The sequence below is a fragment of the Mytilus trossulus genome, unplaced genomic scaffold (assembly GCF_036588685.1).
Source record: "Mytilus trossulus isolate FHL-02 unplaced genomic scaffold, PNRI_Mtr1.1.1.hap1 h1tg000128l__unscaffolded, whole genome shotgun sequence".
NCBI lineage: Eukaryota > Metazoa > Mollusca > Bivalvia > Mytilida > Mytilidae > Mytilus > Mytilus trossulus.
The window spans coordinates 2,074,624-2,090,539 of NW_026963301.1; the positions used below are offsets into that span (position 1 = coordinate 2,074,624).

General features: G+C 32.6%; 1 protein-coding gene across 1 annotated transcript; it reads left to right on the forward strand.

Moving 5' to 3' along the window:
- The first annotated feature begins 1,902 nt into the window (after positions 1–1,902).
- Positions 1,903–10,909, forward strand: LOC134700314 (uncharacterized). The gene is made up of 5 exons (XM_063561663.1): positions 1,903–1,992; positions 3,589–3,744; positions 5,116–5,197; positions 9,681–9,865; positions 10,670–10,909. The coding sequence occupies exons 1-5, from the start codon at positions 1,990–1,992 to the stop codon at positions 10,757–10,759; spliced, it is 516 nt and encodes a 171-aa protein (XP_063417733.1). The 5' UTR covers positions 1,903–1,989; the 3' UTR covers positions 10,760–10,909.
- Positions 10,910–15,916: the final 5,007 nt, after the last annotated feature.

Sequence of the window (15,916 nt, forward strand, 5' to 3'; positions counted from 1 at the left end):
AGAGATAAAATTAGCCCACAAAATTTTTATTTATATATTGTCCCGTTATATAACGTAAGGGTACCCAAATTGCACCGAGTACCCAAATTGCACCTATTTAGAAAAAATAGCAATAAAAATCTTACAAGATTTCCTAGAGACTAAACAAGTTGTATTTTTATGATTTGATACTATGCCCGTCTTTCAACATAGGTAAACATATTTAGTTATACACAAAACGTTCACAGTATTTATCAACAGATGGACTGTTTACTGAAAAAAACAAAATGTACGAAAACGTCACCATGCGACGTCATCAAAACGTCATCATTTTAAAATTGGCAAATACAATATATTATAAGTATCCATTTCGTAAAATATGAATAGTAAGCATGGACAAATATCCAATTGTTTAAAATATTTGAAGAAATTAAACAAAAACTCGGTTATTAGACTTTTGCATGGATGCAATTTGGGTACTCCTCATTACAGAATCATGGATAGTTTGGAGGTTGATTCAAACCCATTTTTTTATGACTCAATATGGACTAAAAATTAAATTGGTGTACCTATATGATAAAGAAGGATAGGGCTACAAAACAAACACAGTATGGACATTTTTTTCCTGATCATAAAAAAACGTAGGTGAAAAGACTGTCAAAATAGGTGCAATTTGGGTACCGTCACGTTAGACAAAATTGGGAGAGCAGATATTTACTATGATAATGGAACAATAATTGGGACCAATCAGCCAAAACTGTGTACACGTACCATACACAACAGACATAAAACAAAACTGACTAAAAATTCAAACAAACATTCAAAGTAATATTACATTCTATATAACAAAGACGCCATCGAAAAAGTAATTGAAGTGCAAATTCAGTAAAACATAGATAAAACCGCTTACGTTCAAATAGCACGTGCACCGGACACAGCTAGTCAAAAATAACATGTTCAAGAATATTGGACATTTCCAAGCGAGATAATCCAAGTTGTTAAAGAAATTTTTATATAAAATCTGATAGTTTTAAATTGCTCACCGAGATATAATTTTATTCTGACACATGATATCTGGTATGTGTTTCTTAATTTAAGTCTTCGTAATTTTGGTAAATTGACATAACCTCGGTTTTGAATGTATCTGTGTTATTCTATTTTTCTTTTTTTTTTATCGAAATAAATCATGGCCACGGTATATCAAATTCATAAACAAAATGCGTTATTTTGATACATTTTTCTGTATCAAATCTCTTAAAATTCGATAGAACTTTCAATAACAATTACCACGCTTTGTTTCTAAATAATGAAAGTGGGCAAAGCAGACACTATTATAAAGTCATGATAAATGTGCATGTAGGTGTTTTGTTTTCGCCATTCAATATCGTGAGTGTTTAAAAAAAAACAGTGATAAAATGAATTTCATTTCTGCTTAACGTCCAGTGACAAACATTACTTACATAATCAAGTCTGCGACCTGTCAATACATATAATACATATTGATGGTACTATAATTAGGATAAAAGTCATGACAATCTGACCTTGCTTACCGGACACATATTTTTGTTTTCAGTCTCCTTGCTGGCGAGTCTTTATTCTAAATACATTTATCTTGTAGTGAATTGACAAAACGACATTTTCAAATCCTTAATAAAACCTTCCGAACCACTTGGTGCGTTGATATATGAGGTTCTGGTTGAAGTTTACAAATAAGAAAAAAAGATGGATAAAAAAGAATAAAGGGCTAAACATCAAAACAAGAGATAAAATTAGCCCACAAAATTTTTATTTATATATTGTCCCGTTATATAACGTAAGGGTACCCAAATTGCACCGAGTACCCAAATTGCACCTATTTATTTTTATTTAAACTCTGATAGTTTAAATGAACCGCGCCTGTAACTTAAATTGATTGAATTTTAAACCAATCAGATTTATCGAAATAATTCAGTGCGTTGTGACATCCGGGAAATAAGCGCCTGTCCGTTTCGAAGATCAACAAAACAGATTATGGTATGTTATTTATATTTAAAACGGTCATTAGTATGAACAATAATGCCGTTTTCATTTCACGAAATTCATCTTCAAGCATGTAAAAGAAGAGCAGATGATAATAAATATATGAGAGATAAATTAAATAATGACTAACAACATGAACAAGATACGAACTTAATTTTGAGCAAGACTGAGCTTGTATATCTGAGCGGCACAGGCTCAATTAACCTCTTTTCACTTTCTTTCTGTAAAATGTAATATGGGGATCCTAATATGGTGCCAGTGTTGTCCGTAAAAGGGAACGAAGGCTATATGCAACAGGTTTACATTTTTAACAACATTGAAATAAAAATTAATTATTGCATTTTTTACACAAAATTTATTATTAAACCAACATTTAGAGAAAAAAAAGTTTCAAATTATACATTTTGTATGATATAGGGCATTACAACTGGTATATTTATTTTTTCTTAACTGACCCAACATTTCATTTCTGGAATCATGTCTTGTTGAAGCATGTTCAGACCTACAATGTATAAAGGTTTACTTTTATAAATTGTTTATAAACTTGGATGGAGAGTTGTCTCATTGGCACTCATACTACATCTTCCTATGCCCTTTGTAGCTTGCTGTTTGGTGTGAGCCAAGTCTCAGTGTTGAAGGCCGTACCTAGACCTTTAATCACATGATAGTGGTTTACTTTTATAAATTGTTACTTGGATGGAGATTTGTCTCATTGGCACTCATACCACATCTTCCTATATCTACTTTCACCAGAAAAGATCGTCAATTTTGCACCCCTTTAATGAGGTCATTTACTGAAAGAAGGCTTGTATGCTTGTTTGTATCAACTGCTCTATTAAATGTTTCCAAAATACTTAATCTGTAGGGTAGTGTTGAAATATTTTTATGTCCATAAGTACATAATCTTGATTACTGTACGACTGAGGGAGGGTGACCATCTTATTAGATTTTAATTTCCAATATATTATGTGCAGTATGAAATCAAACATTTCACCCATTTGCTCATCACGTGTTGGAAATTTTGATGCATACATTTTAGTCACTTGGTGATGGAACACATGAAATATTTGATTTAAAACTGTATACAGGAACTGGCCTACTGATTCTCCATTAATTCATGCCCATTATGTTTTGGGTCTGTGTCTTGTTATCCACTTGCTTCATGTAATCATGTTCAGGTAAAAGTTTTAGATCAAAGGAGTTTTTGATGAAGTAAGTACAATCAACTTAAATATTCATGTTCCTATGATCATGTGATGATCATGATCTTTCTAATTTTAATGCCAAATTTCACAGTCCATTGAACATGGAAAATGTTCGTGCGTGTGGGCCATCAGTGTTTTATGGATACATTCTTTTTTCTTGTAAATTTTATCATAACAATGATTATATACATGTACATGTATCCTTCATGTCCTTTCTCTATTTTATTTAAATATAATATTTGTATACATATGTATATGTCAAAATGCAAGCTAACCACATGTTGGTTACACATTTCATATTTCAATAGCAACATGAGCATGATGAGTGTATTTTCAATTGAATAAGTCAATAAGATAACTTAGAAAACATTGATGTCTTTTGTAGTCTAGCTACGGAAAAAAGACAGCTCTAGCAGGAGGAGGTAGAAAAAAGGGAGGTGCCAAACCAGATTTGACAGAAGAACAGAAACAGGAAATACGAGAAGCTTTTGATCTTTTTGACACAGATGGCTCAGGAACGATAGATGCCAAAGAATTAAAGGTAAATACATTTTGTAGATGTTCCCTCTTGCAGTCAAGGGTCTAACTTAAATAAGTTATTAGTGAAAAATAACATACATGTTGTTATTGTGAGCTGAAATATCAAAAAACTGTAATAACATATGTATGTTACATGTTTCAAAGGGAAAATATAAAACCTTTATTTTGTTAAATTTTTCTCAAGTTCTATCGATATTCTAATTTTCTTTATGTATACTAATCTTTGCAAATATATAACAGCTCATAGCTTACCAATCATGCATAGTAAACCTATGTTATTACAAAAAATACATTCCTGCAATAACCAATGGGTGTTATTGCAGCTTCTCTATATCTCTTTAAAGGCTTTGCTCTGACTTGCATAAGAATGTATTTCAATTCATTGTAAGAAATGATGATCAGAGCTTGTAATGAGGCACTGTGCAAGATTCCAAGTGTCTCATTTACTCTGATATAGTAAATTACATGCTTGTAATAACATAAGCCTTGTTATTACAGCTTAATTTCCCTTAAAAGCCTTGTCTCATTGATATACCATGGTTAATCATAATTGTATTAATGGAATTAGAAAATTAGTTATCAAGGTAATTTATTAAGCTACTGCGCAAAAGTTTCTAAGAATTCCCAAGTGCCCATTAAAGATAAACATTTTTGGTATATTTCACTCATAACCAACATATGTTATTACAGATTCAGGAAAAAAGAGAAGACAACTCATGAAAGTGTCTGTAATAACAACATGCATGTTATTTTTCCCTGATAACTTATTTAAGTAAGACCCTTGACTGTCTTGTTACTGAAAATGTGTTCAATTATTTCAAAATATATCTTGAGCTGGTAAGGAATTTACAAAATAAGTAAGGTTTGCTGGTCAGATCCCACCTACTAAATCTACACTGTACATGTAAGTTTATTTTGTAACTAATTATAAATAAACATATAAAGAATCGTACATTTGTACATGTGCATATATCTATATTTGTGTTGTCAGTTGTAGGTCTGTAAACTTAGTCTTAGGAGTACTATATGATATAAATTTAGGGAATCAATTATTTGAAGTGAGACCTCTTCCTTAGTTAAATATACATGTTCCTGTAACTGTACATGGAATCATCCTGTCCTTGGGTTTTATATTATTACATGTATTAATCAAATTACAAAAGACACTAATCTTCCAATTTAATGATCAACAAAGTACTCATACTAAAGGTTTAGACTCAGCAAAACCACAAAAATCAAATATAGATGTAAATAATAGAAAACATGGTATGAAATGAATCCAAATTTAAAGTAGCTTCAGGAGCATGTTCAATGAAGTAAACCGTAAATTCATATTACTAATCACATGCATGACATTTATTTTATGTTATAGGTAGCTATGAGAGCATTGGGATTTGAGCCTAAGAAAGAAGAAATAAAGAAAATGATTCAAGAGATAGATAAAGATGGATCAGGTTTGTAACCATGTCATTTCACAACAAAAGTACATATGTCTGTTTATCATGAAACTCAGTCTTCACGATGAACTATTAAAGCTACAGGCCCAGAGCTCAATTTTTGAAAATTTTTAGTTAGATTCTGTTGGCCTGTAGATATGATTTTTACAGGCCCGAGAGCAATTTCACTAGCCTGGGCTGCCACTGAGCGTGAAGACTGCATGTTTAGAGTAACCTGGCTGTCCCTTATTTGAAATCTGTAAATTACTGACCCTGAGCAGAGCCATTTTATTTCCATTGTAAACATGGTAAAGGGAAAGATTAATGGAACAAATGCTCTCTATGACTATGGTGAAGGGAAATAATCCAATTATTAAAAACATGAAAAATGCAGGTTACTTTGGCCCATGTACAACTTAATTACGACCCTGGAAAAACAAACTGCATGATTTAAAATCATGTTGCAAAAAATAAAATGAAAAAAATATACCAACATACTTACCTTTTTTTTGGATGATGTGACCCTAAAAACAGACATTTTTTTCCCCTAATCTGATTTTTTATACGACCCCAAAAATTTTTTTTTGATGGTATGATGTCGTCTTCTGCTTCGTCGTCCGAAGACACATTGGTTTCCGGATAATAACTTGAGTTTAAGTGAATAGATCTTCATGTATTTTTTTCAGAAGGTTCAATACTACAAAACGAAGGTTGGGATTGATTATGGGGATGATGGTCCCAACCGATTAGGAATAAGGGGCCCAAAACAAGCATTTTTCTAGTTTCAGGATAATAACTTGTGTAGAAGTATTTCAATTGCTCTGAAAACATACAGCAATGTTTAAAACCACAGGTAGAAGGTTTGGATTCATTTTAGGGGTTATGGGGCCAGTTTAGGAATTTTAAAGGTCCAAAAAGGGGGTCAAAACAAGCATTTATAGTTTCAAGACAATAACTTATGTGTAATTGTATGGATCTCTCTGAAATTGTACCAAAATGTACCATATAACAAAGGGGAGGCTGGGATTAAGTTTTGGATTAATTGCACAAAATATGTAGGAATTAGGTTTGAAGGGCTTCCTTTTTAGCTCACCTGGCCCGAAGGGCCAAGTGAGCTTTTCTCATCACTTGGCGTCCGGCGGCGTCCGGCGTCGGTCGTCGTCCGTCGTCGTTAACTTTTACAAAAATCTTCTCCTCTGAAACTACTGGGCCAAATCAAACCAAACTTGGCCACAATCATCATTGGGGTATCTAGTTTAAAAATGTGTGGCGTGACCCGGTCAACCAACAAAGATGGCCGCCACAGCTAAAAATAGAACATAGGGGTAAAATGCAGTTTTTGGCTTATAACTCAAAAACCAAAGCATTTAGAGCAAATCTGACATGGGGTAAAAATGTTTATCAGGTCAAGATCTATCTGCCCTGAAATTTTCAGATGAATCGGTCAATCGGTTGTTGGGTTGCTGCCCCTGAATTGGTAATTTTGAAGAAATTTTGCTATTTTTGGTTATTATCTTGAATATTATTATAGTTAAAGATAAACTGTAAACAGCAATAATGTTCAGCAAAGTAAGATCTACAAATAAGTCAACATGACCAAAATGGTCAGTTGACCCGTTTAGGAGTTATTGCCCTTTATAGTCAATTTTTAACCATTTTTCGTTAATTAAAGTAATCTTTTACAAAAATCTTCTCCTCTGAAACTACTTGGCCAAATTAATCCAAACTTGGCCACAATCCTCTTTGGGGTATCTAGTTTAAAAAATGTGTGGCGTGACCTGGTCAACCAACCAAGATGGCCGCCACGGCTAAAAATAGAACAAAAGGGTAAAATGCAGTTTTTGGCTTATAACTCAAAAACAAAAGCATTTTGAGGAAATCTGACATGGGATAAAAATGTTTATCAGGTCAAGAACTATCTGCCCTGAAATTTTCAGATGAATTGGTCAATCGGTTGTTGGGTTGCTGCCCCTGAATTGGTAATTTTGAGGAAATTTTGCTGTTTTTGGTTATTATCTTGAATATTATTATAGATAGAGATAAATTGTAAACAGCAATAATGTTCAGCAAAGTAAGATCTACAAATAAGTCAACATGACCAAAATGGTCAGTTGACCCCTTTAGGAGTTATTGCCCTTTATAGTCAATCTTTAACCATTTTTCATAAATCTAAGTAATCTTTTACAAAATCTCCACTGAAACTACTAGGCCACAATCATCTTTGGGGTATCTAGTTTGAAAAATGTGTCCGATGACCTGGCCATTCAACCAAGATGGCCGCCACGGCTAAAAATATAACATAGGGGTAAAATGCAGTTTTTTGCTTATAACTATGAAACCAAAGCATCTAGAGCAAATCTGACAAGAAGTTAAATTGTTAATCAAGTCAATATCTATCTGCCCTGAATTTTTCAGATGAATTGGACAACTGGTTGTTGGGTTGCTGCCCTCCAATTGGTAATTTTTAAAGAAATTTTGCCGTTTTTGGTTATCTTGAATACCATTATAGATAGAGATAAACTGTAAACAGCAATAATGTTCAGCAAAGTAAGATCTTCAAATAAGTCAACATGACCTAAATGGTCAATTGACCCCTTAAGGAGTTATTGCCCTTTATAGTCAATTTTTTACAATTTTCATTAATTTGGTAAATTTATGTAAATTTTTACCAAATATAGTTCTCTGTTACTAATGGGCAAAGTTCATGATAGATATAATTGTAAGAAGCAAAATCGTTCAGTAAAGTAAGAACTTCAAACACATCACCATCACCAAAATACAATTTTGTCATGAATCCATTTGTGTCCTTTGTTTAATATGCACATAGACCAAGGTGAGCGACACAGGCTCTTTAGAGCCTCTAGTTTTTCAAAATTTTTCAAATTTCAAATTTTGAAAAGTTTCAAGAAATCTTAAATTGCACAGAATTGTGCAATAGATTTGTGAGATTTTTGACCATATTTATTTTTGTGACAAAAACCTATATTATGTCAAAAACTTGATTTTCGCAAAATCTAAATTCAGACAGAATCAAGCTTGAATATTGTGACCAAATTTGCCCAAACTGTTCAGGGTTCAACCACTGGGGTGGTATAAAGCTGCGCCCTGCTGAGCTCCTGGTTAAGTATTTGAAATGTATTAACATGATTATCATCATTGACTAAGGAAGCAAAAAAAGTGTGCATGAACATGAAAATTGATAAAATCATCAAGAGCTATGTAACCTTGTACAATGATATATTATACAGGGTTTCCCCTGGGGCAATTATTTTTTTTCGCCACCTCTTTCGCCAAAACAATATATTTTTCGCCACTTTATTATTTTTTTCGCCAAGTACATGTGTAACACACATATATTATTCTTTTAAAACTTTCCTTTTTTTCCAGTCGAATTTTAATTGCCACAATTATTATTTTTTCGCAAATTGCGAAAATGGCGACCGCCAGCGGAAACCTTGTATATATATATATAACTATTCTAATTCAGAACATATTTTGATCATTAAACATGCTATTTTGAAAAGTTCATTACTAAGTACTTTTTATCGGTATGTACACTCAACTAAAAATGTGGTTCTTATTTAAAAGATTAGAAAGAGGAGATCACTCCATTACTGTTGTTATTCTATGAATCTCTCCTTCCATTTGTATTTAATAATGAGCTGTTTGTAACACCTAATAATGAAAAGTGGTATACGGATCAGCACATAATGTCATCTTAGTTGTTGCAGTTCTGATAATAATGCTCCCTAATTTTCTCACATGGATTTGAAAACAATCCATTCTACTTTCTGTTTTAAAGAAGTTTCTGGATTCTTTTGTTTTGTGGATGTGTACCCCCCAAAAAAAAATTGAAACTGAAATTTTGTTGGCTGCAATTCATACACACCTTCAAAAATTTGTAGACTGAAATATCATTGGCTGAAAATTAGAACAGTGTGTTTTCGAATACCGAAAAGTAGAGGCACAAAATCTGTTTCAATCAGATTGACACATTTAGAGATAAGTTATTCTGACAGGAAATTTCAAGAACATACAGTACAAGAATTAAATCTCTTTAAAGCTGAGGTACTGTAACAGAAGAAAATATTTTCTCTGTCGAAGGCCTTACAGTGATCTATAGCTTTTTCTGTGTCATTTTGTCTCTTGTGGGGGAGTTGTCTTTTTGGCAAACAAACCACATCTTTTTTATGCCCCACCTACAATAGTAGAGGGGCATTATGTTTTCTGGTCTGTGCATCCGTTTGTGCGTCTGTCCGTTTGTTCATTTATAGGTTCCGCTTCAGGTTGAAGATTTTGGTCATGGTAGTTTTTGGTGAAGTTGAAGTCCAATCAACTTGAAACTTGTTCCCTATGATATGAACACATTCTTGTTTATATTTTGTTAATCCTATAGTTTGCTTTACTGTAAATAGAGAATCACTGATCTTACCTAACTTCTATGGCAACATGCACACAGCATACATGTATCATCTGACGTTCTTTTTCTTTTTTTTTATAGGTACAATTGATTTCAATGATTTCCTCACCATCATGACACAGAAAATGAGTGAAAAAGATGTGAAAGAAGAAATTCTGAAAGCTTTCAGGTTATTTGATGATGATGAGACAGGAAAAATCTCATTCAGAAACTTAAAAAGAGTTGCAAAAGAATTAGGGGAAAATCTCACAGATGAAGAATTACAGGTAATTAGCTTTGTGATGATTTATGTCATCCCTTTCCAGTCGCAAATATATCGTAGAATAAGAATTCAAAGGATCCAATAAAACAACAATCAAACAAAGATAACAACAAGGATTTTAACAAGTTGAGGTTATCACATGCAGTGCCTTCAACAATGAGCAAAATGCATGCATAATTTGATAAAGTAAGCTATGAAAGTTCTTTTAAGAGGTTATACTTTTGATATTCAAAGCAATTTAAAAGAGAAAACAACTGCTTGATTTAACATGTTTAAGCTACATCATGTACATGTTATAACTTTTAACAAAAAATAGACAATTTTTGTTCAAAGTAACAAATGGCAACCACAGGCTTCTGGTTTAAGATCAGTGTATAAAGAATGTGGTATGGTTAAATATGAAAGTGAGCATGAGCACTCCTAAGCACAACCAGTCAGTGGTATTACTAAAAAAATCACTTTTCAAATTCAAATGGACTCGTTTGCCGGGAGAACTTAGCCCTCTCACTTTTACAATTCTTGTTAGATTTTTACAAAACATATACTATAGATAAATATCAGCAATATTTTGGACAAGTTTTATGATGGTGCCAGGACAACAAACGTTTTTTAAAAGAATTATGCCTCATGGATTAAAAAAAAAAAAAAAGTGCAATGGGGGGACATTGAAATTCTGTTCTTTTATAATTCAGGTTATATTGGTCTTGAAGTCACTAAAACCTATAAAATTTAAACTTTCACACTGGGGTGAGATTAAAACAATACTGTACATGCATGTTATATTAACTGTTGCTGTATTTTATTATAGGAGATGATAGATGAAGCCGACAGAGATGGGGATGGTGAAATCAATCAAGAAGAATTCCTCAAAATTATGAAAAAGACAAGTTTATATTAGAGACATTAGTGAATTTTGTTAGATCTGATTTATCTCCCTTTCAAATCATATTTTGAATATTGTGAAGCATTTACCACTATTTCAATGGGACCAAAGTATATCTGATATGATTGTTGTTGTTTGAGTGAGTAAAAGGTGCTGATGAAGCAATTCTGAGTGAAATTCAGTTCAAAATCCACAACTGTTAGTGTTATATATATCATTTACATTTGCTAGAACAGGTGTTTTCTCTGTATTAAAAAAAAAAATTAATTGATCATTTCCAAGTCAACTTTGCAGTTTTATATTGTCTTCTTTATATTTTTGGAATTCTGATTTTAAAATACTGCCATTTTATAATGAAAAAATGAGAAACATTATATAACTGCACAAATTAAAGTATAAATGGGTAAGCATCTTCAAATTTTGATTGGTTTTTAATCATAAATTGCCAGTCATCTAAACATAGCAGAAAACATGATTTAGCATCTGGAATTTTTTGCCTTTCTGTCTTTAAAGAAAGAAATGAGTATGAGCTGCTAGCAAACTGATGTAGTTGGACCTTACATATTTTCAGGTTCTGTTAAATTTGAATGTTGTCTCAATTAGATATTTCCAAGTTATTTATTTATTTCATATATATAAATTTGTACTTGTTATTGTATATGTGTACTTTATTGTAAATAAGTATAAAAATAAATAAATTTTTAATGAAAAGTCAAAAAAATTGTGTTTTTGATGCATGAATTAAATACATTGTACATGTAACAGAAGTTACTAAAAGTATTTGAAGTTACCACATAATCCATAAAAACAATAGAATTACACACACAAAACAATCCCAGGGGGTTGTGGATGTTGGAACCCACCTTTTTAAGACAATTAATGCAGTTGAATGGGGACATATGGCTGAAAGCCCACAGGGGATTTTCCAGAATAGTTGAAAGAGGGGCGTAGAATATAATCTTTTGCCAAGCAGACGTTTTATTGGCTAAAAACTTAAAATAGTTGTGTAATGCACTATTAAATGTTACTGTCCTTACGTGGAGCATGCATATTTCTTTAAAATAAAGTGTCAGGGATATTTTTGTGTTGAGTTCTTTCCTTTAATTGTCTACGGTGTATTAAAATGATTGGATGGATCTTAAAAGCAGAAGACCATAAATAAAAATTCCAAAGTCAAGGGTATAAGTTGTTAATTTACATTTCAAAAGTCCTAGGGCTAGGCCAAGATTTTATGAAATTGAGTCTCAATTCTGGTTGCCCTGGTATAGGGTCCATGGGGGACGTCGGAAGCTCCTGGATTTCAACAATTGAGCATCAAATTATGAAGTATTATAACAGAATCAATGATACAAATTGGTGAATATAGTCTGCCTTTGGATCATTTAACATGTTCAAACTATGTATTGATAAACACGTGGATATGATTGATTGATTGATTGTTGGTTGCTTAACGTCCAGTGGCAAATATTTCATGCATATTCAGGACGAGAACAAGTTAACAATAAATAAAATAGGTAGGTTGTTATAATACATGTAATACAGGGTGATGGTCGGGGAAATTTGGACTGCCACTGGAAAATGAAGGAATACTGGATAGAGACAGAAATTTTGCCTTGCAACAGGCCACCTAGGGACCCCTCAAAGAGTTGTTGCAAGGGTTCTTAACATGCAAAGAGCATGGCACTCTCTTTACACTAGGCATCGGATTTAACGTCCCCCTTCTGACTGGAAGTGACTGCAAACTTGATACATTCCGCACAGCCAAATGGACGCCCCACTTTGGCAAGCGTTTTACTGCCGGTCAGGAGAAGACCAAGTGACCATATTTCTATACCCCAGTCACCCTTGGGGGTTACGTGGATATGAAATCTTTGGAAGAAATTGTAAATTCAGTTAAAAGGTTATATGAAATGGGCATGAAAAATGAAAAATAAATCTTTAACCATAGCCTATTTCTAATCTTTTGATATATATTATATAACTTGTCTAAACATCAGCCCAACAATGTTTGATTACATATATATATATATATATAAAAACCCTTTTTGTTAAAATATACCTTTTCACTTCTTAATTTGATCTTTTTGGAAAATGTTTTTTTTTTGTGCTGCATTCAGACCCCTTTACCAAGAAATTCGTTTTGCATCCACACGTATAAAAAATTAAGTTTTTTATCAAATTAATTATAGGTTTGAACATTGTTTTCAATTTAGTCGATATAAAAATATGTGGTATGAGTGCCAATTGGACAACTCTCCATCCAAGTCACAATTTATTAAAGTAAACAATTAAAGGTCAAAGTTTGGTCTTCAACATGGAGTCTTGGCGCACACCAAACAGCAAGCTATAATGGGCCCCAAGTATTTCTAGTGTTAAACCATTCAAACCAGAAAACCAACAGTCTAATCTAGCCAGTATACTCAAAAGGTCAAATTCGACCCCTGTTTGCAGGTATCATCTGAGCTTGACCTCATTTCCTAGGTTCATTGGTCAATGTTAAGTTTTTTGGGTGTTTTTAAGTACTATAAGTAATAGGTGAGCTCTTTTTGTTGAATGAAATTACTATAAGGTGTATTTGTCTGTCTTGCATGTATGACAGACTCGACAAAGACTTTTGTAAAAATAGTTGGTTGCTTATATAGGGAATCACTGAAGAAGCCCCCTCCTTAGGCAGTCAGTGGGCCCGGAATTATGAGAATTTCTGAATCCACCACTGAGTATAGTTTTTATACGACTGCAAAATTTGAAAAAAATTTCGTCGTATATTGCTATCACGTTGGCGTCTGCGTCGTCATCGGCGTTGTCGTCGGCGTCCGAATACTTTTAGTTTTCGCACTCTAACTTTAGTAAAAGTAAATAGAAATCTATGAAATTTTAACACAAGGTTTATGACCACAAAAGAAAGGGTGGTATTGATTTTGGGAGTTTTGGTCCAAACATTTTAGGAATTAGGGGCCAAAAAGGGCCCAAATAAGCATTTTCTTGGTTTTCGCACTATAACTGTACTTTTAGTTAATAGAAATCTATGAAATTTTGACATATGGTTTATGAGGACAAAAGAAAGGTTGGGATTGATTTTGGGAGTTATGGTTTCAACATTTTAGGAATTAGGGGCCAAAAAAGGGCCCAAATAAGCAATATTCTTGGTTTTCGCACAATAACTTTAGTTTAAGTAAATAGAAATCAATGAAGTTTAAACACAATGTTTATGACCACAAAAGGAAGGTTGGTATTGATTTTGGGAGTTTAGGTCCAAATAGTTTAGGAATGAAGGGCCAAAAAGGGACCCAAAAAAGCATTTTTCTTGGTTTTCGCACCATAACGTTAGTATAAGTAAATAGAAATCTATGAAATTCAAACACAAGGTTTATGACCATAAAAGGAAGGTTGGTATTAATTTTCAGAGTTTTGGTCCCAACAGTTTAGGAATAAAGGGCCCAAACTTTGTTTGATTTCATCAAAATAGAATAATTGGGGTTCTTTGATATGCCGAATCTAACTGTGTATGTAGATTCTTAACTTTTGGTCCCGTTTTCAAATTGGTCTACATAAAGGTCCAAAGGGTCCAAAATTAAACTTAGTTTGATTTTGACAAAAAATGAATCGGTTGGGTTCTTTGATATGCTGAATCTAAAAATGTACTTAGATTCTTGATTTTTGGCCCAGTTTTCAAGTTGGTCCAAATCGGGGTCCAAAATTAAACTTTGTTTGATTTCATCAAAAATTGAATAAATGGGGTTCTTTGATATGCCAAATCTAACTGTGTATGTAGATTCTTCATTTTTGGTCTTGTTTTCAAATTGGTCTACAATAAAGTCCAAAGGGTCCAAAATTAAACTTAGTTTGATTTTAACAAAAATTGAAATCTTGGGGTTCTTTGATATGTTGAATCCAAACATGTACTTAGATTTTTGATTATAGGCCCAGTTTTCAAGTTGGTCCAAATCAGGATCTATAAAATTATTTTGTTAAGTATTGTGCAATAGCAAGTCTTTTCAATTGCACAGTATTGCACAATGGCAAGAAATATCTAATTACACAATATTGTGAAATAGCAAATTTTTTTTTAATTAGAGTTATCTTTCTTTGTCCAGAATAGTAAGCAAGAAATATCTAATTGCACAATATTGTGCAATAGCAAGATTTTGTTTGAATTGGAGTTATCTTTCTTTGTCCAGAATCAACTTAAATCTTTGTTATATACAATATACAATGTATATTCACTTTTTACTACCAACAGATAAATTAAAACAATCTTTACCATTCAGTGATAACAATCAGTTTTGTTACATCTTTATATTATGATGTATTTAAATGAGTAGTTATTGTTGCAAACTCCATTTGAAATTTTAATTGAGATTAGTTTTGGAATAAGGGAAAGGGGGATGTGATTAAAAAAATTGGGTTCAATTTCATAAATAAAAAGAAAATTTCTTCAAACATTTTTTTGAGAGGATTAATATTCAACAGCATAGTGAATTGCTGTAAGAGAAAACAAAAATTTTAAGTTCATTAGAACACATTCATTCTGTGTCAGAAACCTATGCTGTGTCAACTATTTAATCACAATCCAAATTTAGAGCTGAATCCAGCTTGAATGTTGTGTCCATACTTGCCCCAACTGTTCAGGGTTCAACCTCTGCGGTTATATAAAGCTACGCCCTGCGGAGCATCTGGTTTTGATTCACACAATTTTGTCCAAGGTTATAGTTGTCTTTTTGTTATTGTTTTACATATTACATTTATATATTGTGTCATAGATCACTGCAAGTTTACTTGTTGGTTTTTACACGACCGCAAAAATTGAATTTTTTTTAATCATATATTGGTATCATGTTGGCGTCGTAGTAGTCGTCTGAAGACTTTTGTGTTTTTGCACTATAACTTTAGTATAAGTATATAGAAATCAATAAAATTTAAACACAAGGTTTATGACCACAAAAGAAAGGTTGGGATTGATTTTGGGAGTTTTGGTTCCAACAGTTTAAGAATTAGGGGCCAAAAAAGGGCCCAAATAAGCATTATTCTTGGTTTTCGCAGAATAACTTTAGTATAAGTATATAGAACTCTATGACATTTAAACACAAGGTTTATGACCATAAAAGGAAGGTTGGGATTTATTTTGGGAGTTTTGGTTCCAACAGGTTAAGAATTAGTGGCCCAAAAGGTGCC

What these genes read in the sequence shown, in the direction of transcription:
- LOC134700314 (XM_063561663.1), top strand. An exon ending in GATAGATAAAGATGGATCAG is followed by an intron (nt 5,198 to 9,680) that starts GTTTGTAACCAT and finishes TTTTTTTTATAG; the next exon opens with GTACAATTGATTTCAATGAT. An exon ending in TCACAGATGAAGAATTACAG is followed by an intron (nt 9,866 to 10,669) that starts GTAATTAGCTTT and finishes ATTTTATTATAG; the next exon opens with GAGATGATAGATGAAGCCGA.